Source organism: Fusarium oxysporum, chromosome II (assembly GCF_013085055.1).
Source record: "Fusarium oxysporum Fo47 chromosome II, complete sequence".
Taxonomy (NCBI): Eukaryota; Fungi; Ascomycota; class Sordariomycetes; order Hypocreales; family Nectriaceae; genus Fusarium; species Fusarium oxysporum.
The window spans coordinates 3,207,444-3,235,243 of NC_072841.1; the positions used below are offsets into that span (position 1 = coordinate 3,207,444).

General features: G+C 48.7%; 11 protein-coding genes across 11 annotated transcripts; 4 read left to right on the top strand and 7 right to left on the bottom strand.

Moving 5' to 3' along the window:
• Positions 1-6: 6 nt before the first annotated feature.
• FOBCDRAFT_215256 (uncharacterized protein) lies at positions 7-1,216 on the top strand. The gene has a single exon (XM_031173865.3). It carries the CDS (start codon positions 138-140, stop codon positions 1,155-1,157), a length of 1,020 nt encoding a protein of 339 aa, XP_031050650.2. The 5' UTR covers positions 7-137; the 3' UTR covers positions 1,158-1,216.
• A 2,309-nt stretch (positions 1,217-3,525) lies between these two features.
• On the top strand, positions 3,526-5,075 carry FOBCDRAFT_16249 (Golgi phospho protein 3-domain-containing protein). Its single transcript, XM_031173867.3, has 4 exons — positions 3,526-3,934; positions 4,012-4,258; positions 4,327-4,778; positions 4,830-5,075. The coding sequence occupies exons 1-4, from the start codon at positions 3,674-3,676 to the stop codon at positions 4,917-4,919; spliced, it is 1,050 nt and encodes a 349-aa protein (XP_031050652.1). The 5' UTR covers positions 3,526-3,673; the 3' UTR covers positions 4,920-5,075.
• Positions 5,076-5,749: 674 nt separating this feature from the next.
• On the bottom strand, positions 5,750-8,101 carry FOBCDRAFT_215261 (surfeit locus protein 6-domain-containing protein). Its single transcript, XM_031173868.3, has 3 exons — positions 7,921-8,101; positions 7,740-7,823; positions 5,750-7,614 (listed from the first exon to the last, which is right to left on the bottom strand). Exons 1-3 carry the CDS (start codon positions 7,939-7,941, stop codon positions 6,070-6,072), a joined length of 1,650 nt encoding a protein of 549 aa, XP_031050653.2. The 5' UTR covers positions 7,942-8,101; the 3' UTR covers positions 5,750-6,069.
• A 696-nt stretch (positions 8,102-8,797) lies between these two features.
• FOBCDRAFT_16254 (casein kinase substrate phospho protein PP28-domain-containing protein) lies at positions 8,798-9,695 on the bottom strand. Its single transcript, XM_031173871.3, has 2 exons — positions 9,105-9,695; positions 8,798-9,044 (listed from the first exon to the last, which is right to left on the bottom strand). Exons 1-2 carry the CDS (start codon positions 9,630-9,632, stop codon positions 8,934-8,936), a joined length of 639 nt encoding a protein of 212 aa, XP_031050656.3. The 5' UTR covers positions 9,633-9,695; the 3' UTR covers positions 8,798-8,933.
• A 2,043-nt stretch (positions 9,696-11,738) lies between these two features.
• On the bottom strand, positions 11,739-12,593 carry FOBCDRAFT_288517 (uncharacterized protein; the record flags this gene model as incomplete). Its single annotated transcript, XM_031173872.3, has 1 exon — positions 11,739-12,593. One exon carries the CDS (start codon positions 12,591-12,593, stop codon positions 11,757-11,759), a length of 837 nt encoding a protein of 278 aa, XP_031050657.2. The 3' UTR covers positions 11,739-11,756.
• Positions 12,594-13,167: 574 nt separating this feature from the next.
• On the bottom strand, positions 13,168-15,192 carry FOBCDRAFT_215267 (uncharacterized protein). The gene is made up of 2 exons (XM_031173873.3): positions 14,654-15,192; positions 13,168-14,401 (listed from the first exon to the last, which is right to left on the bottom strand). The coding sequence occupies exons 1-2, from the start codon at positions 14,908-14,910 to the stop codon at positions 13,222-13,224; spliced, it is 1,437 nt and encodes a 478-aa protein (XP_031050658.2). The 5' UTR covers positions 14,911-15,192; the 3' UTR covers positions 13,168-13,221.
• On the bottom strand, positions 15,127-17,728 carry FOBCDRAFT_215271 (uncharacterized protein). Its single transcript, XM_031173874.3, has 3 exons — positions 17,240-17,728; positions 15,816-17,183; positions 15,127-15,758 (listed from the first exon to the last, which is right to left on the bottom strand). The coding sequence occupies exons 1-3, from the start codon at positions 17,297-17,299 to the stop codon at positions 15,627-15,629; spliced, it is 1,560 nt and encodes a 519-aa protein (XP_031050659.1). The 5' UTR covers positions 17,300-17,728; the 3' UTR covers positions 15,127-15,626.
• Positions 17,729-17,951: 223 nt separating this feature from the next.
• FOBCDRAFT_215272 (uncharacterized protein) lies at positions 17,952-19,454 on the bottom strand. The gene has a single exon (XM_054703384.2). It carries the CDS (start codon positions 19,224-19,226, stop codon positions 18,432-18,434), a length of 795 nt encoding a protein of 264 aa, XP_054559359.1. The 5' UTR covers positions 19,227-19,454; the 3' UTR covers positions 17,952-18,431.
• A 1,090-nt stretch (positions 19,455-20,544) lies between these two features.
• Positions 20,545-24,217, top strand: FOBCDRAFT_176976 (rRNA-processing protein UTP22). The gene is made up of 2 exons (XM_031173876.3): positions 20,545-20,932; positions 20,984-24,217. Exons 1-2 carry the CDS (start codon positions 20,687-20,689, stop codon positions 24,053-24,055), a joined length of 3,318 nt encoding a protein of 1,105 aa, XP_031050661.2. The 5' UTR covers positions 20,545-20,686; the 3' UTR covers positions 24,056-24,217.
• Positions 24,218-24,388: 171 nt separating this feature from the next.
• On the top strand, positions 24,389-26,188 carry FOBCDRAFT_16284 (uncharacterized protein). The gene is made up of 4 exons (XM_031173877.3): positions 24,389-24,734; positions 24,784-24,978; positions 25,027-25,473; positions 25,525-26,188. The coding sequence occupies exons 1-4, from the start codon at positions 24,490-24,492 to the stop codon at positions 26,135-26,137; spliced, it is 1,500 nt and encodes a 499-aa protein (XP_031050662.2). The 5' UTR covers positions 24,389-24,489; the 3' UTR covers positions 26,138-26,188.
• FOBCDRAFT_16291 (guanine-1-methyltransferase-domain-containing protein) lies at positions 26,188-27,749 on the bottom strand. Its single transcript, XM_031173878.3, has one exon. The coding sequence runs from the start codon at positions 27,472-27,474 to the stop codon at positions 26,239-26,241; it is 1,236 nt and encodes a 411-aa protein (XP_031050663.2). The 5' UTR covers positions 27,475-27,749; the 3' UTR covers positions 26,188-26,238.
• Positions 27,750-27,800: the final 51 nt, after the last annotated feature.

Here is a 27,800-nt window from a genome sequence, read left to right on the forward strand (position 1 = left end):
AACATGATTTCTACTCATTCTTCGAGAACACATTTCCAACTTACACCTCCTGTCTACATATACCTTACGACAATATCTAATATCACCCTTTTTTTTCCACCAAAACTCAGTGATCAGCAAGCCAAATCTCATAAAAAATGGCACCGAATAAGAGAGGAGGGAAACAGAAATCGACCCAGTTCGTCGACAAAAAAAATGAGGCTCCCCCTTCACCTTTCAAGCGGCCCCCTGAGGTCCTTGAGCCGTTCATCAACGCTCTGGACAAGAAGCACGTCTATGTCACACATGTTGATAACAAACCCGCCGAATTCAAACGAAAGATCTTCCTCGTGCCTGTTGGCATGAACATTATCGTTGTACTTCTCTTTGTTCTTCGGATGTGGTGGATTCTCCCCTGGTATTGGTCCCTCATCATGACTGGTTTGGGCCACGATAACGAAACCACCTGGAACACTGCAGACTCAACGTGGTCTGAGATTGCCTGGGAGATCGGAAAACGCTCTGGGACAATGATGATTGATTTTATCCTGTTCATCTTTGTCTGGCCCTGGCCTGTGGAATTTGTCGCTGGACAAGCCCGTGGTAATCCCTGTCAATGGCGATGGCAAGTCGGCTTCCGCGAGCAGGAGATTTATGTCCGTCGAAGCCGAGAATGGGATCAAGCTCTCACGGACATCTTTACAGATGAAGGCTCCAAGAAGATTCTGCTCACGTACATCAATCATGCGACGTCTCCGATTCTTCAGGAGCAAAAGACCGGATATCTCCTGATGAATGGCCACTGGGATTTGGATTGGGCACGTATGATACTCGCACACCGCCTGGTGGATAAGAAGGAGATTGCACTTGAGGCCTTCAAGAGCGTGGTTCTTGTTCACCACGCTGACTACGGTTGGATATCTTACGATGTGCGCGGTAGTGGTGCGTCAAGTGAGGATGAGCGACGGCGACAAGTCTTTGCATTTCGAGACGTGCTCATTGCGCTTGGAAAGGAGGACTTGTTCTATCGCTGGGTTGAGATTGTTCAATTCGAAGCGACACAGCCGGGCGGATTCGGTCCTAAGGAGCAAGAGGCAGCGGCCAAGAGAATTAGGGAGCTGTTTGAAAATGAGAATATTGACTTCGATGAACTTTGGAAGAAGAGTGTTGGGATATAATTTTTAAAGGAGATATTATCTATAATATTTTATGATATTATTTATTTACATAAAACCACTTACTCTTTAATAAAAAATCTAAAAGTATAAATAAAGTAGTTAAAAAAAAATTATTACTATTATTAAATATTAACTACTTACATACACGCCCAGCATCCACTCTCTAAGCGGTGGATCTACTGCGCGCCCTGCTTTCGCCTGGGTATTTTCTTTGCTCACACTTATGGCCTCGTCGCTTCCCTAGTACAGGCGTCCCCATCCTAGGGGGGCCAGGGGCCATACAGAGTCTCTGAGGGGGGTTTGTAAGGTGACATGGCGGCTGTGATTCGAACTCAGAAGCTCTGGGCAGCGCCGCTGCCCAGAACTCCTGGGATGAACCACTCCGCCATGTCACCCCCAGAGCCCCCCCGCTTGTTGACAGAGACTCTGTTGTGATCGTTAATGAAGGCATGGGCTGCAGTAACGGTGGTGGGCGCGGGGTGCAGCTGACAGGCAGCTGGCTGATTCACGCTGAGCTTCCACTGTAGTGAATGCAAAGTCAAAATCACCACACCAGCCAGCAATACGCATGGCCCTGCAGTGAATGCGTCACATGCTCAAAGGGGAAAGCATATTTGCGTCCTCGTGGATCATATCAAAGCTTGGTGGTAGTGAGCCAACTCATCAACCAACAATCACTTTGATATATATGCCAAAGGCCGGTTGTGCAATATCCGCTCGCAAGGTCGATGCGGTTTAACTTTATTGCAATGCTTGCATAGTTGACAGCCACAAGTAATTCCGTCTGGTCAAACTGTTGAACAGAGTAACACAAGCGCATGGCATGCGAACCGATCTTCGTCCATATAAAGATATCCAAGCACCCCTGACTTCAGGGGGTCGGCTGCGAGGGTAAGCAAGAGCGACAGTTGACCAACACAATCGTGAGATTCTGGTGTAGGTTTGTAGTCTGTGAAATATCGTGATTATAAACCAGTCGTGTATGGTCGTTAAATGAAGAGATTTTCGCCGCTGCCTAATTTGGAGTTGATGAGTTGCGTCCGAGTCTGTCATGAATGGGAATGAGAGCTGGGGGGAACATCTGTGCCTTTTTGAGTGCATGATTGAGGATGCGCGGCCTCTATTGAGCTTCTTGTCCATGTAGCGGTAGTCATCGAAAGCCAAGGGTATTGTTAGATGACAGGATAAAGTGTAGTCGAAGTGTGTGGTGGAGTTACGTGTCGTGTCTGGCTGACTAACGCCACCACATGTTAGTGCTCGAGGTGGACTTCCACGGTTTCACGTGCGGAGAATCCTAGCAGAGTAGGAGTGCAACAGGACGGGACCGGACATAAAGCGGTGAAACAGGTCTCTATACTTGCTATAGAGCCTCAAAGGGAAGAATTGGACGATAGAAGAGAAAGGTGCATTGGAAACAGAGGAAGGAAGTTGGCTTCAGAACAGGAGTTTTATTGGTCACATCCCAATAACAAAGCCAATATACATAGTATGGGGAATGCTGACTGAAAATATCATCCTTGCTGGATTATCGATGAGCTGTTTGTTGTTTGGTTGGACAACCACCAGGAAGCCTCTCAAGCTTATGGTTGGTCGGGTCGACCCTTTAGGCATCCTTTCATGCGATTCTTGAAGGTGCTTTTCCCCTCAATCTCGTAAACAGAAAATATTATAGTGAAAGGGAGTTGTTATTGAAGCCTACTATCATAGAACAACTATTGGATGGTACTCGTTAGAGAATGACACAACTGCGTGGTTCTTTCCCCTTACACTTTAGAGACCTCGTATAAGTTACCTTTCATACCTCCAACCTTACCGAGGTGGGAGGGATTCATTCCTCTTTTTCGTATACTTAATTAAACCAATCCTCAGAAACCAATTATTATTTGTGAAGTATTTTGCGTAGAGAGTCGCTATGGTGTCTTTTACCCTAATCTCTAGTATTTGTCTGTTGCTTTTCGTTCATGTGTCCGAGTCACTCACTGCCTCACAAGACGGATCATCGTCGGCTGATGGATGGTCAACTCCCAACCCAACACATCACATCCAGACCCCCTGCTTTAGCTTCTAAAGCAAAAGGAGCCAGGTCAATTATCATTGTCTTCTGGCATTGGGCCTTCATTTTAAAATCAAAAAGTCAACTAAAAAGAAAAAAAGGGAGAATCAGTCCAGATCGATAGCATCAATACTTGGGCCTATACCCCCATGCAAGGAAATTCCGTCCCCCAACGACTCAGCGATCTATTGGTTCTAACAGCTAATGAGACGCCTGTAACTTGGGAGCTCATTCACTTATCAAGAGTAGCCCGTGGGCCCCAGTCCCAAACCCCTAAATCTGAACGCGCAACTAGCCCCGTTCAGGCTCAGCCCAGTCAATCAAAGTTCCAGGACAGGACATCCATCAAACTACCCCTTCAACCTCATCTCGACCCCAAAAAACGACTTTGCTGTCGCTCCCTCTCCTCCGCTTCCGTCTTTTCCCTCTCAGCACCGAAACTAATTATCTCTACCTACTCGAAATGTCCTCGGGATTGACGCGACGCCGCGGTGCGGGCGGCGCAGGACCTGCGGCTGAGGGCGATTCCAGCAACGGCACTGCCCCTAGAACGAGCACACCAAGCGCCAGGGACAACGGACCCGAGACGAGCTACGAAAGCACAGAAAATGGCCACAAGATCGCATTCGACCCTCGCGACATCAGTGAGAGCGCTGAGCGAAGCAAGCAGCCAAAGCTCACCCTCATGGAGGAGGTCTTGCTACTTGGCCTCAAGGATAAGCAGGTAGGCTGCCACTCGTGCTCATACACGTGCCCTTTGTGCTCAAGGGAACAACACCTCTGACTCTCAAATGCTCACAGGGCTACCTCTCTTTTTGGAATGACAACATCTCTTACGCCCTTCGAGGATGCATTGTCATCGAACTGGCCTTCCGTGGTCGCATTGCGATGGAGAAGGATGCTTCAAGACGCCGATTCCCCCTCGCAGACCGCAACATCGAGGTCATAGACGATACCCTTACTGGCGAGGTTCTTCTCGACGAGGCTCTCAAGATGATGAAGCAGAGCGAAAAGATGAGCGTCGCAACCTGGATTGACTTGATGAGCGGTAAATTACCCTACCCACCATTCTCCCAATACCCAAGCAACCGTCGCTGACTGCCTTGCGAATGACAGGCGAGACCTGGAACTTGATGAAGATCGGATACCAGCTCAAGCAGGTTCGAGAACGACTCGCAAAGGGCCTGGTCGACAAGGGCATCCTCCGCACCGAGAAGCGCAATTTCCTCCTTTTCGACATGGCAACTCATCCCGTCGCCGATGGTGGTGCTAAGGAGGAGATCCGCCGCCGGGTTCGCAACATCCTTACCCAACGGACCGTCGTCCTCAATGGTAGCCAATTCCTACCCGAGTCGCTCGAATTCCGTTATATGCGCAGCATCGCCATGGTTTGCGCCGCCTACGCCGCTAACGTCCTCGAGAACGCCCTCGCATCCCTTGGCCACGAGGCAAGGGAACGGGCGTTTGCGCAGACCGATGATTTACTCGCCGACTACAGCCAATGGCCATTCGGCAAGAAGGCCACACAGAACGGCATTGGTGCCAACTTGCCTCAACTTATTAACGAGGTGGGTAGTGTATGATTCATGCGAGATTTCCATAACTGACAGTAGCTACAGGAGGTCAACAGCGGCAAGGACAAGGAGCTCCAGCTTGAGGTGGTTGCAGCTTGCTTGAGTGTCTTCACTAGACTCGACTCTCTCCTATAGACGTACTCGTGCAAGCCTCATGCGTGTCCACCACTGACGAACGTGACGTTTGGCTACACCTTCGTTCAACTACCCAGCTCCCAGCCAGGCCAAGCTCTCTCCCTCGAAATCTTCTGTTCCAACTATCCGATCCTAATCCCTCATAAACCCATTCTCACGAAATGACTTTGACGACAACAGTCTCATGACTCCCTTCGCCCAAATGAAACTAGAACGAGTCTTTACACACCACCGCTACTATATGGAGCAATTCCAGGGAATTGGGACTTGCCTGCTGCTCAATTGAACTGGGTTGCAGTTGGGTTTAAGACATGAAGAGCTTGGAGCTTGGCCAATCGATTAACTCAGCGCAAAGTATTATTTTTGTTGGGCGCTTGAACAAGTGGTGTTGGTGGTTGCACTCACTCCATAACCCACCCAAACTTCTTCTTTTAATGTCCTTTTTATTTTTGTCGGGGCTTATCTATTCGTCCTTTTTACTTTTGGGAAACAAAAAAGGAGGTGGACGGGATGATTATGACTCTGACTCTGACTCTGACCATGGCTTTGTTGTGTATGTGTGTGTGTGTTCTGTCGATGTGTTTCTTGGAAGGCTAGGGAAAGGAGGCGAAATCCATAGGTCGTTCGGTGTGTGAAAGGGTAGCCGTTGTTGTTTTGTCGTCGACTTGGGTCTGGTATCTCCATTGTAATGAAAAAGAAAATGTTACAGACAACTTTAAGACACCTTGCAAGGGCGTTTGTCTATTATGAAAACTTAGGGTCTTGAGATATTTTGCTCTTACATCTGGTGATGTTGGACTTGAAATAGTTTAAGTATGAATGAACGGCCTGGATTTACACACTCAACGCAAAGATACTGGAACTTTTGATAAGACATCATGGGGACTTGTACTACTAGGACTTTGGGCTTGAACTGGCTTGACAGCACCTTCGAGACGCTCTCTGCTTTCGTATAGTGATGGATTATATCAACTAAGGTAGTACATGCATCGCCGAGCTGAGTCCTGAAGATGTTTTTCATGCTCCTCTCCTTTTTGCCGACCATAACTCCGCCAGCGCCGTGTATCTTCAATAAATCGAAGGGTAAAAACTCAACCAGCCTTTCTCTTCATCTTCCACCTCCCCCTCGCCGCGTCATAATTTCTTCGGTTTACTTCTTCTTGCCCCCAACGCCCAAGCTTCCCTCGAAACCAGGACGGCTCTTCTTCTTGCCTCCGGCAGCTCCACCCTTCTTCTTCTTCTTGCCCGCCTTACCGAGCAGCTTATCATCCCGTCTCTGGCGCAAGTTATCCTCACGTTTGCGTTGACGGTCTTTCTGAGCCATCTTGACGCCGTCAGATCGTTCGCGCCAGGCCTTCTCACTCTTCTTCTTGGCGGCCTCCTTTCGCTTCACGGTACGCTTCAAAAGAGCCTCATCGTCGCGGATCTTCTCACCCTCGGCACGGCGACGGGCTGTCAGCCAGATATCTTTCTCGGCGATATCAGCACGCTTCTCGGGATCAAGCTCCTGAAGACGCTTTTTCTGGTTTTGGACCTTGATGAGGGCTGTCTTGGGGTCAGAGGGCCCCTTCTTCTTGCCTTGGCTCAGCACGTGGCCGAGATCGCGTGAGAGCTGAGCACCATCGCCAAAAGCGACACGGCCAAATGTGAAGTTGCTAGCATTTTCGTCGAGTTCAACCGCGGGACTCATAACACCTGGTGAGCTAGATGCTAAAGCTTCCTCACGCTTTCGTTGCTCCTCCAGCTTAGCCTGCTTGCGCATCTCCTGCTTGTGAGCTTTTCGAGCCTCTTGCTTCTTTCTTCTCGACTCAATGAGCTCTTGGCGTGTACGAATTGGCTTGCCATCAGGTCCGTCAGCTTTTCGGGCGGCACGAAGCGCTTCAATTTTGGCAGCGAGACGTGCTCGGATAGCAGAGGTGTCGGCAGGGAGCTTGATAGACTTGGGTTTCTCTGAAGGAGGGATAGTGGATGAGGTGGAGGTAGTAGTGCTGGCAGGCTCGGCGGTTGTCTCCGCGGGTGTTGTCGTAGAATCGTTGGTGTCAAAGGTAGGAGATTGTGGCTCGGATTCGTGACTTGAGTTGGCGCTGGCCTCGTCCTCGTTCTCCAGACCCGAGATGTCCATAGGTAAAACCTCACCGTCACCGTGGGCTGTTGTCTCTTCCTCCTCCTTAACTTCCTTTTGCTTCTGGGCTTTACCAGCAAGGGCCTTGGCTTGCTTCTTCGCAGCTTGCTTCTGAGCCTTTGGTGTCGGAGTTGGTACATCCTTGTTCTCGGCTTCAGGAGTCTCTGTCTTGTTGGCCTTCTTCTCAGCCTTCTTCTCCTTCTTCTTTTCCTTCTTAGCCGCCCTCTTCTCTTCCTTTTTCGACGTCTTAGAAGAAGATGTCTCGGTTGTGTCCCTAGCCTCTGTCTCTGTCTCGTCGTTGAGCTTCTGCTTCTTGTTGGTCTCCGTTGTCTTGGCCTTGAGCCCCTCGCCAGGCTTCTCGGTCTCTACGCCAGGGACAGGCTCGTAGTCTTCCCAATCATCTTCGTTATCAGTATCGTCATGCTGCTCCATCTCACGCAGCTTTCGCTTGTTCTTGGCTCGTTCATCCATGACTTCCTTGGCATTTCGATTCCGCTCGCTGTCGGGATCCAGCTTTCCGCGTCGGGCAGCGGCAGCCTCTTGTTTTGTCTGCTTCTTCTTGCTCCATTGATCCTACATTTGTGTTAGCCTCATTCCGATTGATTGCGATGCATATGATATATTATGAGGCATGTGATGTGTTGTTCCAGGCGGGGATGAGGTTGGCCTTTACTTGACAAGCCATTGGATTCACATACACTGTTGTCTTCACCATAGTACATCTTGGCTGGGATGAGGCTCAGGAGGCCATCAAAGGCTCCGCCTTGGTCGCGCAGGCGATCCTAAAGCGCAAACAGTCAGCTTCAGGGTTCCCTATCGCCATAAATCGAAGGTTTGTCCCATCACAGGCGGGGCTGGAGGGCGTTTGGAAGAACGGACCTGCAGCGAAGACTCTGCCATATTAACTAGTGATTGAAAGGGTTGTATATCAGTTATACCGTGAAGTCTCCAGTATCAGAGGAAGCCAGCTATGGAGAGTCGTGGTGATGAAATGCTCTCGATAATAAAAAAGAGGTTGGAAAAGAAAGCTCGGATGGCGATTTGCTGCCTCAGTTTTTCGGGGAGGATCGTTGTAATTTTTTTTTCCTGAGGTGCCCGCTAAAGAATGACCGGCTTTGTGTGGGGAAGGCCCATTGAAGACGGTCGATCCACCCCCTGCACTTAGCGCATTTAGGCTGAGGTACGTACCTACGCCATATTCAGGGTCCTCTGAGCCTCATCAAGCAATTGTATGAATAAATCGCAAATCATATCATGACCAAGGAGGTTTTAAGTTTGAAAACCCTTCATGGAGGTGCACTTATACGCTCTGTTACTCCTGATTTTATGAGTAATCCAGGCAGCATGGTTAATGCTGAAAACCAGGGCCCTATGGCTTTTCGTAGATGGCTTGAGGCCAAGACACTTAGGTCGTGGGTGTGAATTCAAAAGGATTGCTAATGACTTCAACCAAATTTTGTGTCACTAAAATACAGTCACCACTTACTCGGCTCCCTTCTGATGGTCATAGGTGTCTGTGCTATGGGTCTGCTACGCCGGAATCATTGGAACTTTAGGCCAAACCTGGCTGAAATCTGGATGGAATTCGATGATCGCCACAAGTAATCAAAGTGCCATATATCTTCACTTATCATCGAAGTCTGTACCGTCCTATCTTTATGCTAATCTCTCGTATATTCATACTTTGGTGAGATTAACATATTGTAGCTAGTAGGTCGTTCTCAACACCTCATGTGAGAGACTTAGAACATGAGCTAGGAAATAGGTTTAGACTTGTGTCACTTTACGCCTTTCTGTTCAATGTTTTGAACAAGTTGAGTCTAGATAATACCTAAGCAATAACCAAATCAAATGCTTTCATGAGAATTCGTATGTCATGTTCTCAGTGGCCTTTATTTCTTCTTGCCCTTCTTTCCAGCGGCAGCTTCTCGCCGACGGGCCTCCTTGGCCTCGAACTCGGCCTTCTTGATCTTTTCTTGCTCCTCTCTTTCTTCACGCTCAGCCTGATATTATATTAGTAAGGCCATCCTGCAGACAGAATACCGGGTATGTGGGTAACTCACTTGTCTCCGCGCGGCGTCAAGAGCACGTCGCTCGCGGATCTCCTTGAGACGCTCCAGATCGGCCCGAGACTCGTCCGTCTTGCCCTGAGCTGTCAAGCGCATGTGTCTCTCTTTAGCAGCTGCAGCCTCGAGAGCTTCACGCTCGCGTCGGCTTGGTGCTGCTTGCAGGTTCTCGACACCATCTGTGATCTCGTCGACACCAGAGGACGCCGCTTGTTTGCGAGCCTTCTTCGAGTGATTGGGGTTTGCAGGCATATCATCATCCTCTTCGCTTTCGCTCTCGTCCTCGTCGCTTGATGGCAGATCGCCAACTTCGACTGTCTTGGCCTTCTGTCTGGCTATGGCAGCCTCCTTTCGAGCTTTCTTCTCGGCCTTTCGAGCCTCGCGTGACTGCTCTTGGGTTTGTTCTTGAGAAGGGCCAACACCAGAGTCTTCCTCGCTGTCCTCTTCCTCTTCAGAAGATTCCTCCTCGGAAGACTCTTCTTCATCGCTGTCGTCGTCCTTCTTGTCTGGGTCGACAGCCCACATGCTAACCTCGTTTCCATCGGCATCGAGAGGTCGGATATCGCGAGAAAACTTCTTGCCACCTGGGAATTTGTCAGTCCGGGAGTTGGGCGCGGGCTCGTGGTCAACATACCTCCTCGTGCGGGCTTTCGAAACTTTCCTCCTCGGCCACGCGAGCCTCCTCCAGGGGGACCACCAGGAGCCATGATGGGTAAGCTATGATAAAATAGGTATGAGGGAGGTGAGCTTTTGGGGGGGCAGAAGTCTATCTCGAGGCTTCTGTGTTATGACTTGTTCAAATCGTTTGGGTCGGGATATTCTGTGTTGTCGATTATCACGCCGTCTCTTGAATGAACGTTTGTTTGCTGGTCAAACTTGTTCAGCAGGGCGGGGTAGCGGGGTAGCTAATGACGGCAGCTCTGATAAACGAACAAGCATGAGATGGAGTGAGGGATTGTAGATCAGGAACTTTTGAGTGACGTTGCTTCTCTTATATATGATTGCAAGTCGAATTGCAAATCGCTGCAGGTGGAATATGAGTCAAAATAAAAACCACTTTTTTACTCAGAAGTTTATCAAAGTGAATGATAAAAGTGATATGCGTATAGATCAAGGCTAATAAGAGACTTTTTACGTCGCACAGGAGCCTGATTAACTCGAGCAGAACGCAGAAAAGCAAGACCTGGTATGACTCAGTCCTGACGTGTCCAGTGTACAATACTTCCAAGCTTAAAATAAAATAACGGTATCCCTATCGAACCCCCAATGATTCACTACATCAAGTCCAAGTGCAGCTTACACTGTGATTCAGCGAATTTTGTTAACAGTTGTTGGAGACTTTCAGGAACGAGCTGGGCATCTGGGCGCTGGAATAACTGGACGAATAAGAGACCCCCTGTTTGTCGTGTTTTGATCAGCTCACTGAGGGGCGTGTTTCATGCCGCCAACAAAGTGAGTTTGCAACGGGTATGCATGAATTGCTCGTCTGTCGTGCACGCGACACGAAGCTCTGATTTGTATTGACATCTTGACTCATCCTTTGATCCCAGGCAGAAACAATCATCCAAGATTTTAGTTTCAGTTCTATTGAGTTAAAAATTCATTCACCAAACTTTAAGAATGACTCCTGCGTCCTGGGTATCCAATTCTGAAGACCCAGTTCTCAGGCACTTTCATGAGATGGATGGACCCTAGGTACTTACACAAGCATGCTGTACCTCCTCGGCACATCAATCTTCCATTCCCGCTTTTGGCGCCCCACTCAGGTAAACAAAACCACATCGAGTGAGCCGCGATTTTAAACCTTTTTTTCCTTTCTTCTTCAACCTACTAGAAAAAACTGAATCCTTCAAATTCACTCTGGCTTTCATTACACCATGGAGGTACTTGGAGGGGAAACTGGAGGAAAGATGAATTATCGCTGACACTTACCCTCTGTTCTGCTTGTAGCTCTTGCTGCGTTGGGAGAGAGAAATTTTGACGCGGTACATACTTTTCTTCCACATCTTTTGAGATGTGAAATCACGATTGAGGTGAGTCTGGATATGCGAGAGCATGGATGCTTGCTTCATCACTTGTCAGGCATACTTATAGCTTCATACGCTTGCGCCATGCTATCCTCATTCTAAAGTGACCATAGACTCTCAGCGAAGGGTAAATGCTGCAGTGGTATCTCTCCCTATAGTCCGCAAACCGTGAAAATCTAAACCTACCTTGGGTAAACTCCTAAAACTCTCCCTGCACCCGCTCTTCGTTTGGGAGTTCGTGGATGAAAATATGATTGACATCTGTTTTGCAGATCAATCATGCATTTTACCATGAAAATTTTGAGAAATGTCGACATTCTCATGTCTCTATAGGGTAGGCTACTCATTACACCCACTCTTCACATTGACTCGTCATATGATGCATGGATCTATTGATAATCAGCTCGACGCTGGTTTTCATTAACGTTGGATGTTTGACACTGAATATATCCCCTTTCTTCGACGTTGCGATGCCAATGTTAACCTATCTCGGTATATGCGTTAGAATAACCAACAGACAGCGGTTTCTCACGAAAGCCACGCCTCCAAACCTTTCTCACATTGGGCCATCAAGTATTTTTTACACGTTTCGTGTTCTGCAATACTTACATCTGTCTGCTCCTTAGGGTCTCTTGCCAAAGAAGCTATTTCTTTTCTTAATCAGATCCGACAACGCTAGTAGAAGCCGTTGACTCCACGCTTGCTGCTGAGCAGTTGGTTTGTTCATGATATATTCTCGGCGTAGTCTTCGCCAGTCCTTCAGCTCTGTTCTATACCGAGAGCTCCCAGGGATATCCGTCGGTCTGAATATGTGGTACGTGTCCCAAACGAGTGCTTTGATCTCCCTGTTATGTTGGTCGCTGCGCTTGCGGAGCTTACCAACATGGACCGGATGATTCCAGTCAAGTTGGTGCACATGATACGACGGCAGATCTGAGTCAGGCTCGGAAAATGTTTCCGTGTTGAGTCTTGGTGTTGGTGACACAATCGTCTGGGTTCTGAGTGGCTTATTTGGGCTATTGCCCTCCTGGAAACAACGACGAGAGGACGCGAGGATGTCAGAGTCGTCATCGCTTTCAGAACTGGAACTAGAGGAGCCTGAGGACAAGCAGTCATGATCGGGGTATTTCATTTGGGGTTCTGTGTTGCCGATATCTGGGTCGCTTTCAGATAGACCGTGCTGTGAGCTACAATTGGGTTCTGGGCTCATCGACGACGTGCTGGTACTCCTAGACTCGGGCAGCGGTGAAAGAAATCGCTCAACAGGAAACGTTGTCAAATAGGTCAAAGGGGCGGAGAACTCATCGTCAGGATCATCATCGTCACTGATGAAGCCCTCATCACTCAGTAGAACAGAGTCCGTCAGATCGCTGTTGAAGAAAGTTAGAGCGGTGAGGGGGGCAGGGAAAGCGAAGCATGATGCTGAGCCATCATGACTAGTCATGTTAGAGTCCGGCATTTCTGCTCTCTACAGAAAACGGCACTTCTAGTGTTGTATCCTCAATGGTAAAGTGAGTGTATGGATGTTTATACCCAGGGACTGGCAGTTGAGATTTTGAGGTACAAAATGTGAACTTTACAGGAAAAGCCCATTTCGAAGAGACGAGCAAGGGAATATATAGGTTGCGAGACCATGGAAGACTTACGGGAGTCAACAAAGAGATACGTATTATTTGATTTTACGAGTTTGAGTAATTCTACTAAACTTACAGAGGACGTTGAGAAAGTGTCTCCTTGTATATACCTCAAAACTGTCACTTTGTTACGGCAGAACATGGTTCGCTGTACTTTGACACAACAAAAGGAGTTTGTTCATCGGCCAGTGTTCCAGACTATCAACGAATCACGTCCACCCAGAACATCATCAAACATTATGCATTCAGGGGCGGAAAAGCAAGAGGGAAGTTAATCGTTGTTACTTAATGAGCGCATCGTAGTAAAACCTAATACATGAAATGAATAGCTGAAGCGTACTCTAAGTTTTAATAAGACAAATAAGATTATGATAAAGCTTAGAGAAGCCAGACCAAAACTTAGGTTAAGATACCATAATATTAATATGAGAGAGACTTATATGTCATGTTATTCTAACGCCCCAGGCCCATATCCTCCAAAACATCAACAACGCGTTTTCTCTTTGCCTTCCTTGTTGCCAGCATAGGTGCGGACCTCTCTGAACACACTAAGTTGACTCCTTTCTTCGGTATTGTAGCTGGCTTCTTCCCATTGGACGTTTGAATCACAGATTTTCGTGTAAACGTGAATTGTCGTGTTGCGAATAGCCCCCGGCTGATATATGATGGTCTCGTATCAATACCACCACGTTGGGAAGTGTGACCCAAGTGAAGACATGCAATAGGCCGTGAGGGGAGAATGAAGGGACCTGCTACAGCCTTGTAGGTGTAGGGGAGCGCCCCACGGGCTTCCAAATCTTGATCAGAACAAAGTTGACCGAGAAAGGAGTAAAGCCAAAATGCCCAAGCCTCAAATGCAACCCCATGGCATGTGCGAGCTTCTCGAGATGCAGCATCAATATCCCACCAAGGCGTATTCTCCTTTGCAGTATCGCAGAGGTAGTTAAGAAGAAGTGGTGCCTGACGATCCTGAACGAATTTAACAGCGCATCGCGAGTCGCTGCACAACGACACCAAGTCATTATCGATACTTGCAGCGAGGTCACGCAGATTTCTGTCACGGGTTTCCTCTAGCGGCACAAAGAGCATGAGATACCGTAACAGTGAATCGTCCAACCTATGTGGCGGTGCATCTGCCTGCTCCCACCCATGTTCTTGCGCTGCCACCTTACTGGCGTCCCACGAGTCCCTTGCACCAATTACGTCGTACATGGCAAGAGAAGGGAATTTTGACACCCATTGTAGAGATGCTTTGGATGTCGTCTCATCTCCCCATATTCGCAATACTCGAAGCAAGGGGAATGGATCAGGTTTCTCAGACCATCCCCGGACAAGACGGTCCGAAATATTTGGGAACGCAGTCCGCTCTGTTGGCTGGATTATCTCGAGGACACCGAGGTTAGGCATGTCGGCCAGACCTAGAAGGTCATGGGTATTGAAGGTGCAACCGCCAGCGATGACTATGTGTGTTATGAAGTCTGAGGGCGGTGCTGTTAGAGGTTGAGTGTAGCGGGTGAGATCGTTGCCAGGATGGCATATGTGCTGGCGAAAGCGGTACAGGCCAAGATTCTTGTCGTCTCCTCCATCCATAAGGAGTTTGGAAAGGTACCTCCAAGCATGGAGAGACACTCCTCTACTTCAGTATCAGTATCAGTCGCAGATCTCTAGATGTTTTCCGTGCCATCCGCAGGTTACCAGGCTGTTGATGTTAATGCGCTGGGTGAGAAGTGTTTATTGCATGATTCTTAGAAGGTGGATAAGAATAAGAATAAGAATAAGAAAGAAGATGAAGGACCGAGGACTTCTTGGTATTGAACAATGGCATGGGTAAAATGGGGGATAAACGCAATGCTGGTGATAGCACTTTTATCTTGGATGTACTGACCTTGCCTCGAGATACCTCCAAATGCGCCATAGTATGACTTTTGGCAATGACTCAAGATGGGTAATAGAGCGAATCTTGCCGAAATTATCGCCAACAACACTGATAGCTATGTCCACCAAAGATCGAGGTCCCTTTGTGCCTCGAGGCTTGAAGGAAGGGTATGGACGACGCCGGCTCCAGTCTGCATTGCTCCCAGCCGTAAGAGCCTCCCGGGTCATGAGATATTCCTTGAACGCTGGACCAGCATCTTCGAACATGGCTGATTTGAGAGAAAAACCATACAATAGAAACTTGGAAATAAAAATTATTCGGATTTATGTCGGAATCGTATAAGCTTACAATGGGATCATATATGAAGTTATGAGAAAAAGGCCAAGTTTTGGTTGTTGAAGTGCTGACTGAATTGAGACTGCGTCAAGGGGAGGCAGGAAAACTTAGGATAACTTTTCTAAGTGATAAAAAGACCTAGGTAAGTTTAGTATATCTTAGTAAGCCTCTAGACCAGTTTATTTTGGCACCCTGATTTAATATCAGAAGTTTTCTTTCTCCCTGAGGTGCGTTTCACTACCTCTAACACCGACAAGAAGGAGCTACCTACCTATAGTTGATGAGCCGACTTTTGTGCATAAACCAAAGAAAAATAATCAAGTATGGCACATGTAGTCTCTCATTGGGTTATTTTGAATTTTTTATATTGTTTGTCGCTTAAAATCTTTAACTGTACTCCCTCGCGGAAACACCGTCTGAACAAGCTTATCGTTTTCCCATGCATCAACGGGAACAAGCGAAGCCGCTCAAACAGTGGCTGGTAACGGCCGCCCTCTGATGTGATGGCTTCAGCCATCAGACCCTCTTTCCAATCCGCAACCTTGTTATCTCAAAGCCGGGTAATCCTTCTTCAAAAGACTTTTCACATGACCGTGCGCTATGGTATCCAATCGTAATATCGTTCCTTCTCTTTTATTTGCGTCATCTATAGCATGGGCTTGAGGTCCTCGGCGACGTGGAAGGGAGCCTCTGTCTTGCTCTTGACCTCGTCAACTGTGACACCGTCTGCGATCTCGATAAGGGTAAGGCCGTTGGCGAAGTCGACATCGAACACACCCTGGGATGAGAGTTAGTATATCATTAACTGATGACATGAAGATTTGGGGAAACTCACCAGCTCAGTAATAATCCTCGACACACAAGCACGTCCAGTCAGAGGGAACGCGCACTGCTTGACAATCTTGGGGTTGCCCTTCTTGTCTGTGTGCTCCATTGTCACAACAACCTTGGTCTCACTGGGGTTGCTGACAAGATCCATGGCACCACCGAAGCCCTTGACCTTTCCGGGAAGCATCCAGTTGGCAAGGTCACCAGTGGCACTGACCTGCATAGCTCCAAGGATAGTGAGGTTGATACGGCCGCTGCGAATCATACCAAAGCTCTCCTCGCTACCGAAGACAGCAGCACCGGGCTTGAGAGTAACGGTCTCCTTGCCAGCGTTGATCAGGTCAGCATCCTCCTGGCCCTTTTGAGGATAGGGGCCTAGGCCAAGGATACCGTTCTCAGACTGGAGCTGAACCTCGACCTCGGGACCGACAAAGCCAGGGGCGAGCATAGGCATACCAATACCCAGGTTAGCGTACATGCCGTTCTTGAACTCCTTAGCAGCACGGCGAACGATGCGCTCACGCTTGGCAGCTGTGTCACCAGAACCGAGGGCCTTGGTAGCCTCGGGGTCGTTAGGGTCCTTAGCCCAGGTGTACTTCTCGATCGACTTCTCCTCCGTGCTCTGAATGACACGCTTAACGTAGATACCGGGCAGGTGGACAGCCTCAGGAGGAATCTCACCGGGCTCAACGATGTGCTCAGCTTCGACAATGGTCATCTTGGCGTTGCGGCCCATGGCGCCGTTGAAGTTGTGGGCAGCGAGACGGAATTGACAGTTACCAAGCTTGTCAGCCTTGTAGGCCTTGACGAAGGCATAGTCACCGTCAATGCTCTCCTCCAGAAGGTAAGACTTTCCCTTGAAGACCTTGACATCCTTGGGGTAAGAGTAGACATCAGGAGAACCATCAGGCTTGTTGCGCAGAGGAAGATCACCAGTCTGAACAACTGTGCCAAAGGCAGCAGGGGTGTAAAAGGCGGGCACACCCTTACCACCAGCGGCACATCGCTCAGCGAGAGTTCCCTGAGGGGTCAGCTCAAGCTCGACCTCACCAGTGAGGTACATCTTTTCAAAGGTCTTGTTCTCGCCAATGTAGCTAGCAATCATCTTGCGGATTTGCTTAGTCTTGAGAAGTCTGCCGAGACCAAAGTTGTCGGTACCAGCATTGTTGGAGACGGCTGTGAGACCCTTGATTTCAGGCTTCTCAAGAACCTCGTTGATGAGAGAGTCAGGAACACCGCAGAGACCGAAACCACCACAGAGAAGGGTTGTGTTGGGCTTCATGTCCTTGAGAGCTTCCTTGGCAGAGGGGAAGACCTTGTTGATCTCGGCGCGGCGAGCGGTTGCCGAGAAGGATCGTGCGAGGACGGCATTAGGCTTGAGAATTGTTAGTATACACTGGAAATGCGCATTGAGTTGCCTGAGAGACCTACGTTGGTGGGATTGCGAGCAAAGGCTCGGAGGGTCCGTAACCGAAAAGCTGAGGAAGACATGATATGTGTGTTTGGAGAGGACGGATGAGAAGGTTGGGAATAGCTTCAGTGTCGACAACCCTGCTGTCGGTTAGGAGAGTAGCTATAGTATATGCTTATTTGTACGATTAATTGAGCTTCATGCGCCAGGGCTCTTTCTTCCAGACACAGACCAGAGAGTAAGAAAGGAAGAGATGTTATGAGAGAGAACTTGAGCCGACAATGGCGATAGAAATCGACGGGCCGTTGGCGGGGGATATCCGTTTATTAAGGCCGGCTCTGGCCGTAAATCGACCTCCGTCTAAGCTCAAATACAATTCCGCGACCAAAGTTCGGAAGCGATAATCGGCATTCGGTATGATACCAAAACAGCATTTACAGGAACATTTAGGCGGGTCACCCTCATAAGCTCTCCTCTAACGGCTGCCGGGTGGTGCCCGTACAAGAGAACCTTCACCTTTGACCGGAAGCGAAGTGGAGGATCTCCCCGATCTCTACCTGTGGAGACCGAGGATAAAGTGATCATGAGTGGCAGGACAGAGAGAACAGCGGGGGCTCAAGTCCGGGGCAGACCAGTCTGGCGCTGTAATTTAGTGGGCGGGTAATGGGTTTTCCGAACCTACCGGCTATTCGTTTCGGGAGTTGACTTGTCATGACGGAACAGGGCTTCTCATGACAACCAAACAGGCCGGGTTTTCACCTTGACAAGCTAGCTTTGTTAGGAAAACTTGCTGATGTTTGGAGAGGAACATCTCGGGGTTCAGTCACCGTTTTATTCATTGGTGATTATGTGTATTAGTAGTAATTGTTGTGACTACAGAGCATATCCTAGATTTCCGACCCGGTTGCTTTCCGATCCGAGGTCGGCTATGGACTCTACCTAATTCACTTCCAACTTACTAAGGTGAGCTAGAAGCATGGGGTTATCAGCACTCCCTCCCTTCTTCTCTGCAACACAACGCCAAGTGTCCATGATATTTTGGACGCAAACTCCAAACTCCAAATACCATCATTAGCTCTATAAGCAAATCGTGGCAGTTCCCTAAAACATGCTCGCATGAGCGGAAGAATGAAAATGAACCACCGGGTATTCCTTTATCCTCCACAATAACCATTTCCCATGAGAGCTCACCATTTAGCTTGACAATCCACATTACATAGCAGTAGTGGCATTCTCCGGGTGAAGAGATACCAGTCCGATCAAATTCCCCTCAGGGTCAACAAACTCCCCAATATCCATGATGCATTGTCGAACGCCGTATCGCAACTGCTTGATCTCGCCGTAGTTATTTTCGACCAACGTCTCGGCAACGCTCAGATCAGCCACTCGGATGTGGCATGCTGGTGTTACACCGCGTGCCATGGCTATCTGTCGCTTGTATTCGAGCTGAGCGCGGCTGTCTCCTGCGTCTCTCACTTGCATCAAGGCTCCTGTGATGCGAGATCCTCCGCTCTGGCTTGAGTTGAAGAAGTTCATGGGCTGCACGTCAAAGTGTGAAGATCCCCATTGCCTCATATATGGGTCATCAGACTGTTGGGCGTTCACGTCCCCAAAGAACTTCCAGCCGAAGCAACGCGAGTAAAAGCTTACCGCTCTGTCTAAATCGAAGCAGTACAGGAGGAGAAAGTCGGGAGTTCCTCCCATGCAAGACATATCTGGTCTCTCGCTTCCACACGTTACGGTCTGAGGCAGCGAAGAAGGCAGCAAGTCGTTGTCGTTTGCAATTCTTGGAGAAGCAGAGGTTTCGAGGGACATGTTCTTGGCGGCATTTATGGGCAGCGAGAACGTTGAAGCAAAAGCTGGCGGCGTGGGCATCTCGGCTATGGGTGTGCTGAGAGCATCATAGCCTAGTGAGGGTACCGGCGACGGTGTTCTTCGATCTGTGTCAAGGTCCATGGCTGATGAGGAAAGCGTGAGAGATGGTCTTGATTTTGTGTATGACTCCATTTTGACAAGTGGATGTATTTTTGAATTCCACTGGCTCGCTGAATTTCTTCGACAGAAGCGTCAAGTGATTCAGGCAAGGTTCAGTATTATGATGAAAAGCGTGACGCGCCGCGAGGCAATAGTCTAACAAAAGGAGAAATACCCGTCGTGACTTAGAGACGAGGCCTAGTGGACAAGAAACCACAGCTATCTAAGTTATTCAACAATCAGATATATGGTTTGCATGAGCAAGCCATAAGCTGATGGACAGGGTTACCTTGTTCTTATAGCCACCTCTTGATGAACAAGAGGCAATTTCCGAGAACTCCAACGCAAACTCTCCTTACATGATGCGTGCCTTAACTGCATAAAACACCACAAAAGCAATGATTCGAGACTGGAAGCACGGAACTTGGCGTGGGTGCCATCCGGGGCTTGCCAGGCCAACTCAGGCTAAGTGGTATGGAGGTTAAGGCAAGGAGAAGGCAAGACACTCAAACACAACAAAACAAACACACGACAGTGTTACGTCAAAGACCAATCGTCTAGGTCTAAAAGGCTAAAGACGTCAAGGGCGGAAGAAACCTGCAGCGACTAGGTCGCTTTGGCAAGTAGGGGTTCTCATTCTGAAGGCTAATGCATAGACGAGCAGAGCTACTGTAGGAGCTGCATTGTTGGCGTCTTGATTTGGCTGGAGTCAATCACCATAAACATAAACAAGCGTGTGTCTCGAGCTGAGCTGAAGCTGTGGTTGATTATCAGGGCCTTGACTTCATTTGGTCAATGTAGCGTTTATACTGGAATGGTAAACAACCCGAAATCCCACGCCTTCGCGGGTCATGTCATCAAACAGTTGTCTCAGAAGAGTGCGTTTCTTAATTTACACACAAAGTTGAGAGTGGTTAACCAACATGAATCCTCACATGTCTCAGTTTCGAACTGATGGCTTGACGATCATCGATCGTGAAGGTGAAGGATGGGGGGTTACCAAAGAAAAGGGCGAGAGAGTTGGCTGGTATCAGGTATCAGAGTGGACTAGCCTGAGCGTTCTGCAAGGCGTGCTCTATTTGGCGGGTATAATTAAGCAAGGAGTTGTTTTGAGTGTGATCGCCTGAACGGTTGGAAATGTGCTTTACAATAGTAGCTGCATAATTTATGTGCAGGGAAGATATGGTGTGAGTTTCTCAAAAGGAGAATACGCGACGATCGAGCCGGAGGAAAGGAGAGGAACGTCCGCGAGAAGAGAACAGTCGATGATTGTATTGACCCAAATCAAATGATGCTCGGATCCGATTGAGACTGGTTAGACGTGGAAGTACGTACCGTTTCCGATAAGCTTCTTATCGCCCCGCAGATCCTGGCTTCAGAAAAAAAATTACAGCATGAGCGCGGACCAAAGTCAATAGTGGCAGCTTCAACACCAAGGAACCTCCAAATTGTCGATAATCGCCTTCCACCATCTGGCGCATAATTAAACCGTCATGGAGTCCAGTTCAAAACGTCGGAAGCTAGACCACTCTGGATCTGGTCTGAGACACGATGCTCTCATTGATTTTGAGGCTCGCAGCTCTGCCAGAGTCTCAACCGCTAGCACTTTTGTCCTCCAAACAGACGAGCTACTCAAGGAGGCGAAACTTGACTATGGGAAGGCATTGAAGCATGTTGATGCAAACCTTCATCGACTGAAGGAAGCTATTGACACTGCGACTCCCCACGGACCCGAACCTGTTCGTACTATACGCAAAGTCGCCGATCTTCAAGACTAACAGATTTTCTAGATCACCGAAGTCACGAGCCGCTTTGAGAAGAAGCATCGCATCGTCATTCCTTACCCCGATCCGAAGCCTGCTAAAGATGCTCCCTACAAGCTTTCCTTTGAGAAACCAGGTTCATATAATGTCGTGGGAAGCTATGTCGCCAAGACTATGGTCAAGTCCCAGGCGCAATTTGGCATCGATATGGTAGTTCAGATGCCGAAGGCTATGTTCCAAGAGAAGGACTTTACAAGTATGCGATATTTTTACCGCCGAGCATACTACATCGCCTACATCGCCGCCAACGTCAAGAAAGAGTTGGGAGACTCGATGGATATCGGCTTTGAATACCTGAACGAGAACCCGCTTCTGCCTGTACTTGCACTTCGACCCAAGGCCGAGGAGGAGGAGACCGATGCCAAGGAGATCAATGGGAAGGCTTCCAAGAAGAAGGCGAAGGTTATGAAATCCCCGTATACTATTCGACTCATCCCTTGCGCTCCTGATGGCCTTTTCCCCAAGTCGAAGCTACTTCCTCGCTCTAACAACAACCGAAGTGGAGAGTCCGACGACAAAAAGACCCAGGCTAGGACTCCTTTCTATAACTCTACTTTGAAAGCTGAGGAGACGTTCATCTCTTACCTGCGTGTTCTTACACACGCCAAAAACGAGTGCCCCGCCCTGACTGATGCCTGTGTATTGGGAAGAATCTGGCTGCAGCAGAGGGGTTTCGGAAGTTCCATCTCGCAAGGCGGATTTGGTCATTTTGAGTGGTCTGTCATGATTGCTCTCTTGCTTCAGATGGGTGGACGGAATGGGCATGCAGCGCTTTCAAACTCTCTTAGCAGCACTGAACTTTTCAAGGCTGCTATTCAGTTCCTTTCGGCCACTGATTTCAACAAGACGCCTTTCGTTTTTGGATCCTCGAAGATAAGTGCCGACTCTGTCCGAGAAGCTGGCCCTGTCATGTATGACCCAATTCGAGAACTCAATGTACTGTCAAAGATGAGTCCCTGGTCTGCGAGTCTACTTCAAATGCACGCCAAGTCCACCACCGACCTCCTCGCTGACGAAGCTGCCGACAAGTTTGAACCGACATTCATTGTCAAGTCTGATGCTCCTCTCCAGACATTCGATGCTATCTTTGAGATTAAGAGCAAGGATATTGCTAAGTCCAATAGCTCTACTGACTGCAGAGGACCTGCATGGGACTTTAGCCTAGAAGCACACAAGGTACTCACGAAGGCCTACGGCCCTCGTGCTCATCTCGTGCATTTCCAATTGCCTACCAGAGCTGGGTGGTCGTTGGGCTCCGCGCCAACTTCAAATTCTGGTAAGCTTCAATTTGGTGTCATGTTCGAATTCGCCCAGATGTCCAGACAGATGGAGCATGGTCCCGCAGCAGAAGAACAAAAAGAAGCTGCCAAGTTCCGACAATTTTGGGGCGAGAAGGCCGAGCTGCGTCGTTTCAAGGATGGCAGTATCCTTGAATGCGTTGAGTGGTCAAGCAAAGTTCCGTTCCAGATCTGCGGGGAAATCGCAGCGCACACCTTGAAACGACACTTGAAGGTTGCCAGCGAAGATATTATTGCTTTTGGGGCTGGCTTCTCCAACATTGTCACCTTCTCTCATATGGATAAGGAGGCTTTCGATACTGCCCGAAGAGCGTTCCAGACCCTCGAATACGATATTCGAAACCTTGAAGAACTGCCACTGCAAATTAGACAGCTTTCGCCGATTTCACCAGCCGCTAGATATGCATCAGTTGATGCTCCAAGCCCTGGCTTCCACACAGGTACTATTGAGCCTATAGATGTGAACCTCTATTTCGAGGCGTCGAATCGATGGCCCGAGAATCTAGTGGCCATTCAAGAGACCAAGATTGAGTTTTTGCTGGACTTCGACAGGCGTCTCACGGCGGCGAAAGAAAACATTACAACCTATCTTGGCCGAGATAACAAGGAGATTGGTATCGAGAATCTGGCATATCTCGATATTATCTATGAATCTGGTGCGGCATTCAGGTTGAGAATCCATGCAGACTTGGAAGATACCCTCCTTGAGCGCCAAATCAAGAACAAAACGCTTGATGCTCACATTCGAGAGGAGTCGGAAGCGGTCCTTGCTAGGACCAACTGGTTCTTTGCTACCCTACCAATTCATACACAGACTATCTCAACTTTTTGCACACGCCTTCATCCTCTATCACAGACTATCCGCTTGGTAAAGCACTGGTTCAACTCTCACAAGCTTTCAAGCCACATCAGTGAGGAGCTTATTGAGCTCTTCGTTCTGCACGTGTTCTTACAACCATACCCATGGAGAGCCCCCACGAGTGCCTCAACAGGTTTCCTACGCACCCTGACATTCCTGTCGCGCTGGGATTGGCGTGATGAGCCTCTGATCGTCGACTCTGCAGAGGAGCTGACTGATGATGATCGCCATAACATTCGCAAAGAGCTTGAGTCTCGGCGCAAAAAGGATCCCAACATGAACCACACAGTCATGTTTGTTGCCACCTCCAATGATACTTCTGGCCTCGCTTATACCCGCAATGGACCTTCTAAGCTCATCGCCTCACGTATGACCCGACTGGCTAAGGCCGCATGCAAACTTGTGAAGGACAGCGGATACCGTATTGATGCTACTGAGCTATTTGAAACTTCTCTCGAAGACTACGATGTTCTTTTACATCTTTCTCGAAAAGCTATTCGCTCAATACTTCGAGAGGCTGCTTCTGACCCCTCAGCCCGCCGTCACTCCCAGTTCAAGAACCTTGATGATCGCACAGGTCGCGCACCACTCCCCATCCGTGCTCATCCTGTCGACGTATTGATGGAGGAGCTACAGCGTGTATACGACGATTCACTTGTGTTCTTCCGGGGAACCAACAACAGCGACGAGGACGATGCTGTGATAGGGGCTATCTGGAACCCAAAGCTTCAGCAGCAGAAGTTCCGAGCTGGTCTACCTTATAATTTCCACAAGGTAACCGACGAGGATGGAGATGTAGTCGTGGTGAACCGTAAGGCAGTGTTGTCAGAGATTGCTAGGATTGGTGGCGATCTGATTAGAAAGATTGAGGAAGTCGAGTAAAGCTGACGCATCGTTCAAGAGGTGCAGACATATTGGAGAATACCCATGCATATAGATCGAGATACAGACTCAGGCTTTATCTTGAGAAATGTTTTTAAAAAGTACATTTTTACGTCAGGCGTCGAACTTTACTTCACATTTTGAGGTGGCCCTATCTTTACGGAGCAAATGGAATCTGATTGATAGCTTATAAGATCGTTGTCTATGATTGAATCTATTTGGTGAGATGATAAAGGATACGTACCTCGCTCCATTGCCAGTAGTGGAAACAGCTTTACGCGAAAAGACGCGTCTAACGCGTTTCACTTTCACCCCTCTACCACTATCTTTAGTCTATCTTCCAGTCCCATCACTGCGACAACCAGCAACGACAACTTAGAATTCATAGGCGCTCCGAAACTGATCACAACTACAATTGCTGTCGGTTAATCAAAATGCCCCATTCTATCGAAGCAGAAGCCATGTCATCCCCAAGTAACGTTAAGGACGAGCCTACGGAGGAGACAGGAATCTCTGATGATACTCCTAATGCGCCGGAGGCTGATGTCAAAATGAACGAGACAGAAGACGTCAAGAAGGAAGCCAAACAACTCGAGGACCTATTCGATGATGTCGACTCGGACGAGGAATTCCCCAGTTCTGCAGCTGTTCAGCCCAGCTCACAAGTTGCACCGCTTTTGTACGTAAAATCCACGTTTGGGCACAGCGGTTGAACTAATTGGTTATAGCGATGCTATGACATTGAAAGCCTCAGATCCTGAAGTCATGCGAAGCTTCTATCAGCGATTATTCCCATGGCGATACCTATTTCAGTGGCTCAATCACAGCCCAACCCCAACAAACGACTTTGGCAACCGAGAGTTCGCTTTCACCCTCCAGAACGATGCCTACCTCCGATACCAATCCTTCCCTACCGCCGATATGTACGTGACCTTGTTGCTCATTGCGATTTAACCCTCATATTTTTACAGGCTTCGCAAGGACGTTCTCCGACTAATGCCCTCTCGTTTCGAAATCGGACCAGTGTACACCACCAATCCCCGCGACCGAAAGCAACTCCGCAACTCATCCGCCTTCAAGCCCCTCGCGAAAGAGCTATGTTTCGATATAGATTTGACAGATTACGATGATATTCGAACATGCTGTGATAAGGCGAATATCTGCAACAAGTGTTGGCAGTTCATGACAATGGCTATTAAAGTGGTAGATGTTGCGCTGAGGGAAGACTTTGGCTTCAAGCATATCATGTGGGTGTACTCAGGACGACGAGGTGCTCACGCCTGGGTTTGCGATAGGAAGGTTCGAAGCATGGACGACCAGAAGAGAAGAGCAATCGCAGGCTACCTAGAGGTGGTCAAGGGAGGTGCTCAGAGCGGAAAGAAGGTGAATGTGAGGAGGCCATTGCATCCTCATTTAGCGTGAGTTCATGAGCTAGACTCTTGTGAAGACGATATACTAATTCGTTGTAGACGAAGCCTGGAGATCCTGAAAACTCATTTCCAAGAAGACGTTCTTGATGTCCAAGACCCATGGGCTTCTGCTGAGCAATCCGAGAAGCTGCTACAGCTTCTTCCAAATCAGAACCTCAACGAATCACTACGAAGGAAATGGGATGCTGCTCCAGGACGTGCATCAGCCTCAAAATGGGCAGACATTGACGCAGTAGCAAAGTCGGGCGCCAGCAAAAACCTCGACGCCAGACAGCTCCTTGAAGCCAAGCAGGACATTGTCTTGGAGTACACCTACCCTCGACTGGATATTGAAGTCAGCAAGAAACTCAACCATTTGCTGAAGAGTCCTTTTGTCGTGCATCCCGGTACTGGCCGAGTTTGTGTGCCCATTAACACGAAGAATCTCGAGGACTTTGATCCTCTAGGTGTGCCTACGGTGCAGGATCTTTTGGCGGAGATCGACTCCTGGAAGGGAGAGGAGGAGGAGGGTGGTAAAGGCACAGCCGACTGGGAAAAGACAAGCCTGAAGCCATATATTGAGCAGTTCAGACACTTTGTTAATGGTTTGATGAAGGATGAGAAGGATGTAAAGGTTAAGCGGGAGCGGGAGGATGAAAGCATGGACTTTTAGATGCGATATGAGATGGGACAGACTTATGAACAGTATATTTGGTATATTTGGTATTTGCTTTTGGAACTGGCTGGCGCAGCACGGCAATAATACAGATGTTTCTACTTTGAGGGAGCTTCGACTTCAGGGGTATTGGTTTGAGGAGTGGTCTCCTCAGCATCAGGGTCCTTGATCTCTTGATCCTCCTCCTCAACCTCCTCGACCACTGCCCCCTCAGCTTCTTCTGCCTCACCTGAATCGCCCATCTGGTCTCTTAAGTGACCGCCCTTGCGCTTAGGGATGACACTCAAAAATGCATCGCCCCAGTTCTCATACTCAAGCCACTTTAGCATGATCTCGACGACGTGGTTTGTCGCTAGAACCGTCCGGCTCTGCATCACCATGTACTGGCCGATAGGCAGCCGAGCCGTTCGGATGCCACGTTCCCTTGCTCGTTTGTAGCACAGCCCCTTTTCACGGTTCTTGTCGACGAGGCCGCCGATGACATAGCTTGTGTTGGGCTCGAGGCGTTCGAGTGTGTAAGGTGAGTCTGATGATAGGTAAACGATGTCCTGGTATTCAGGAGAGGGCTCTGGCTCGGGATCAGGCAAGGGGAGAGGGTCCTTTTCGTCCCTCGCCCATGGGATTTTGTTGTCCAAGCTCCTCTGGAGTTGATCGACCATGTGGTCACTTGGGTCCTTCATCTTCTCCCGAGCCTGCTTCGCACACTCGATAAAATCTCCGTCCACAAAGTCAATCCCTTTCCAGTTCTTGTGTTTGTCATCGAGGATCTGGTGGAACCGCTCAGCCAGTTTTCCATTCCAACCCGAAACGAAGATGTGTGTGCGATATCTCGCATTTTTGTTCTCTGAGTATGACCTGGTGATTTGGCTGCCGAGTGAAATGAGCTCCTTCTCACGCATGTACTGCTCAAAGTCACAGTCGAAGATGAGTGTGACAGGCACGTTAACTGAAGGAGGTTTCTGCTGCTTATTGGCGTTTGGATCAATGCCCTGGGCGATAAGCGCTGCCCTTTCTTCACGCTTGCGGACTTTGCGTGCGACTCGGCTATCCTTTCGCTTCTGCTTGCGCTCCTCTTTTCCGGCTTCCCATTGCTGCTGTTTTCTCAAACGCTTCAGAGCGTTCTTGGACATAGGCTCGGCGGCTTCGTCATCCGCAGGCCGTTTTTGAGGAATAGTTGAGCCCTCTGTAAGGGGCACATTATCTGTTGGCTTTGTGTGAGAGTCGGTGGTGACTGTTTGCTCACTATGTCCAGTGTTGGCTGAGTTTTCTGGTAGTGAAGGTGTTTCCTGATGATGAGGTTGGCCTGTCTCTCCTTCACTTGTTGTTGGTTCCATCTTGGGAGAATCAATTCTTTCGGTCTTATCTATACAGGAAACCAATATGTGGCGAATTGAGTTGATGAATTGATTCTAAGTTCAGGATAACTTCTCTTAGATAAGTCGTATAAGAGGTTTGCCAGGATAACGTCGAATAGGAAAATGAGCTGCGTAACGATCTTATTATCGAGCAGTCTCGGAAGTTGGATAATTGTATGAACGTATCAGGAGCCAAGCCTCTATATGAGTCAATGGCATATCCGTCGAATAGCTCTACCCAGATTTAAAGCTCGGGAGAAAGACTATCTTTGTTAAGCCCATAGCCAATTTTTCTCACTGAGTCC

Coding starts and splice junctions, on each gene's coding strand:
- FOBCDRAFT_215256 (XM_031173865.3), top strand. CDS start 138: ATGGCACCGAATAAGAGAGGAGGGAAACAGAAATCGACCCAGTTCGTC.
- FOBCDRAFT_16249 (XM_031173867.3), top strand. CDS start 3,674: ATGTCCTCGGGATTGACGCGACGCCGCGGTGCGGGCGGCGCAGGACCT. Junction 4,259..4,326: donor CTGGATTGACTTGATGAGCG/GTAAATTACCCT, acceptor TGCGAATGACAG/GCGAGACCTGGAACTTGATG. Junction 4,779..4,829: donor TGCCTCAACTTATTAACGAG/GTGGGTAGTGTA, acceptor CAGTAGCTACAG/GAGGTCAACAGCGGCAAGGA.
- FOBCDRAFT_215261 (XM_031173868.3), bottom strand. CDS start 7,941: ATGGCAGAGTCTTCGCTGCAG. Junction 7,824..7,920: donor TGGCAGAGTCTTCGCTGCAG/GTCCGTTCTTCC, acceptor TTTGCGCTTTAG/GATCGCCTGCGCGACCAAGG. Junction 7,615..7,739: donor ACTATGGTGAAGACAACAGT/GTATGTGAATCC, acceptor ACACAAATGTAG/GATCAATGGAGCAAGAAGAA.
- FOBCDRAFT_16254 (XM_031173871.3), bottom strand. CDS start 9,632: ATGTGGGCTGTCGACCCAGACAAGAAGGACGACGACAGCGATGAAGAA. Junction 9,045..9,104: donor TTGACGCCGCGCGGAGACAA/GTGAGTTACCCA, acceptor ATATAATATCAG/GCTGAGCGTGAAGAAAGAGA.
- FOBCDRAFT_215267 (XM_031173873.3), bottom strand. CDS start 14,910: ATGTTCGAAGATGCTGGTCCAGCGTTCAAGGAATATCTCATGACCCGG. Junction 14,402..14,653: donor TGGAGGTATCTCGAGGCAAG/GTCAGTACATCC, acceptor ATACTGAAGTAG/AGGAGTGTCTCTCCATGCTT.
- FOBCDRAFT_215271 (XM_031173874.3), bottom strand. CDS start 17,299: ATGTCTTCCTCAGCTTTTCGGTTACGGACCCTCCGAGCCTTTGCTCGC. Junction 17,184..17,239: donor TTGCTCGCAATCCCACCAAC/GTAGGTCTCTCA, acceptor ACAATTCTCAAG/CCTAATGCCGTCCTCGCACG. Junction 15,759..15,815: donor CGAGGATTATTACTGAGCTG/GTGAGTTTCCCC, acceptor CTCTCATCCCAG/GGTGTGTTCGATGTCGACTT.
- FOBCDRAFT_215272 (XM_054703384.2), bottom strand. CDS start 19,226: ATGGAGTCATACACAAAATCAAGACCATCTCTCACGCTTTCCTCATCA.
- FOBCDRAFT_176976 (XM_031173876.3), top strand. CDS start 20,687: ATGGAGTCCAGTTCAAAACGTCGGAAGCTAGACCACTCTGGATCTGGT. Junction 20,933..20,983: donor CTCCCCACGGACCCGAACCT/GTTCGTACTATA, acceptor CAGATTTTCTAG/ATCACCGAAGTCACGAGCCG.
- FOBCDRAFT_16284 (XM_031173877.3), top strand. CDS start 24,490: ATGCCCCATTCTATCGAAGCAGAAGCCATGTCATCCCCAAGTAACGTT. Junction 24,735..24,783: donor TCACAAGTTGCACCGCTTTT/GTACGTAAAATC, acceptor AATTGGTTATAG/CGATGCTATGACATTGAAAG. Junction 24,979..25,026: donor TCCTTCCCTACCGCCGATAT/GTACGTGACCTT, acceptor ATATTTTTACAG/GCTTCGCAAGGACGTTCTCC.
- FOBCDRAFT_16291 (XM_031173878.3), bottom strand. CDS start 27,474: ATGGAACCAACAACAAGTGAAGGAGAGACAGGCCAACCTCATCATCAG.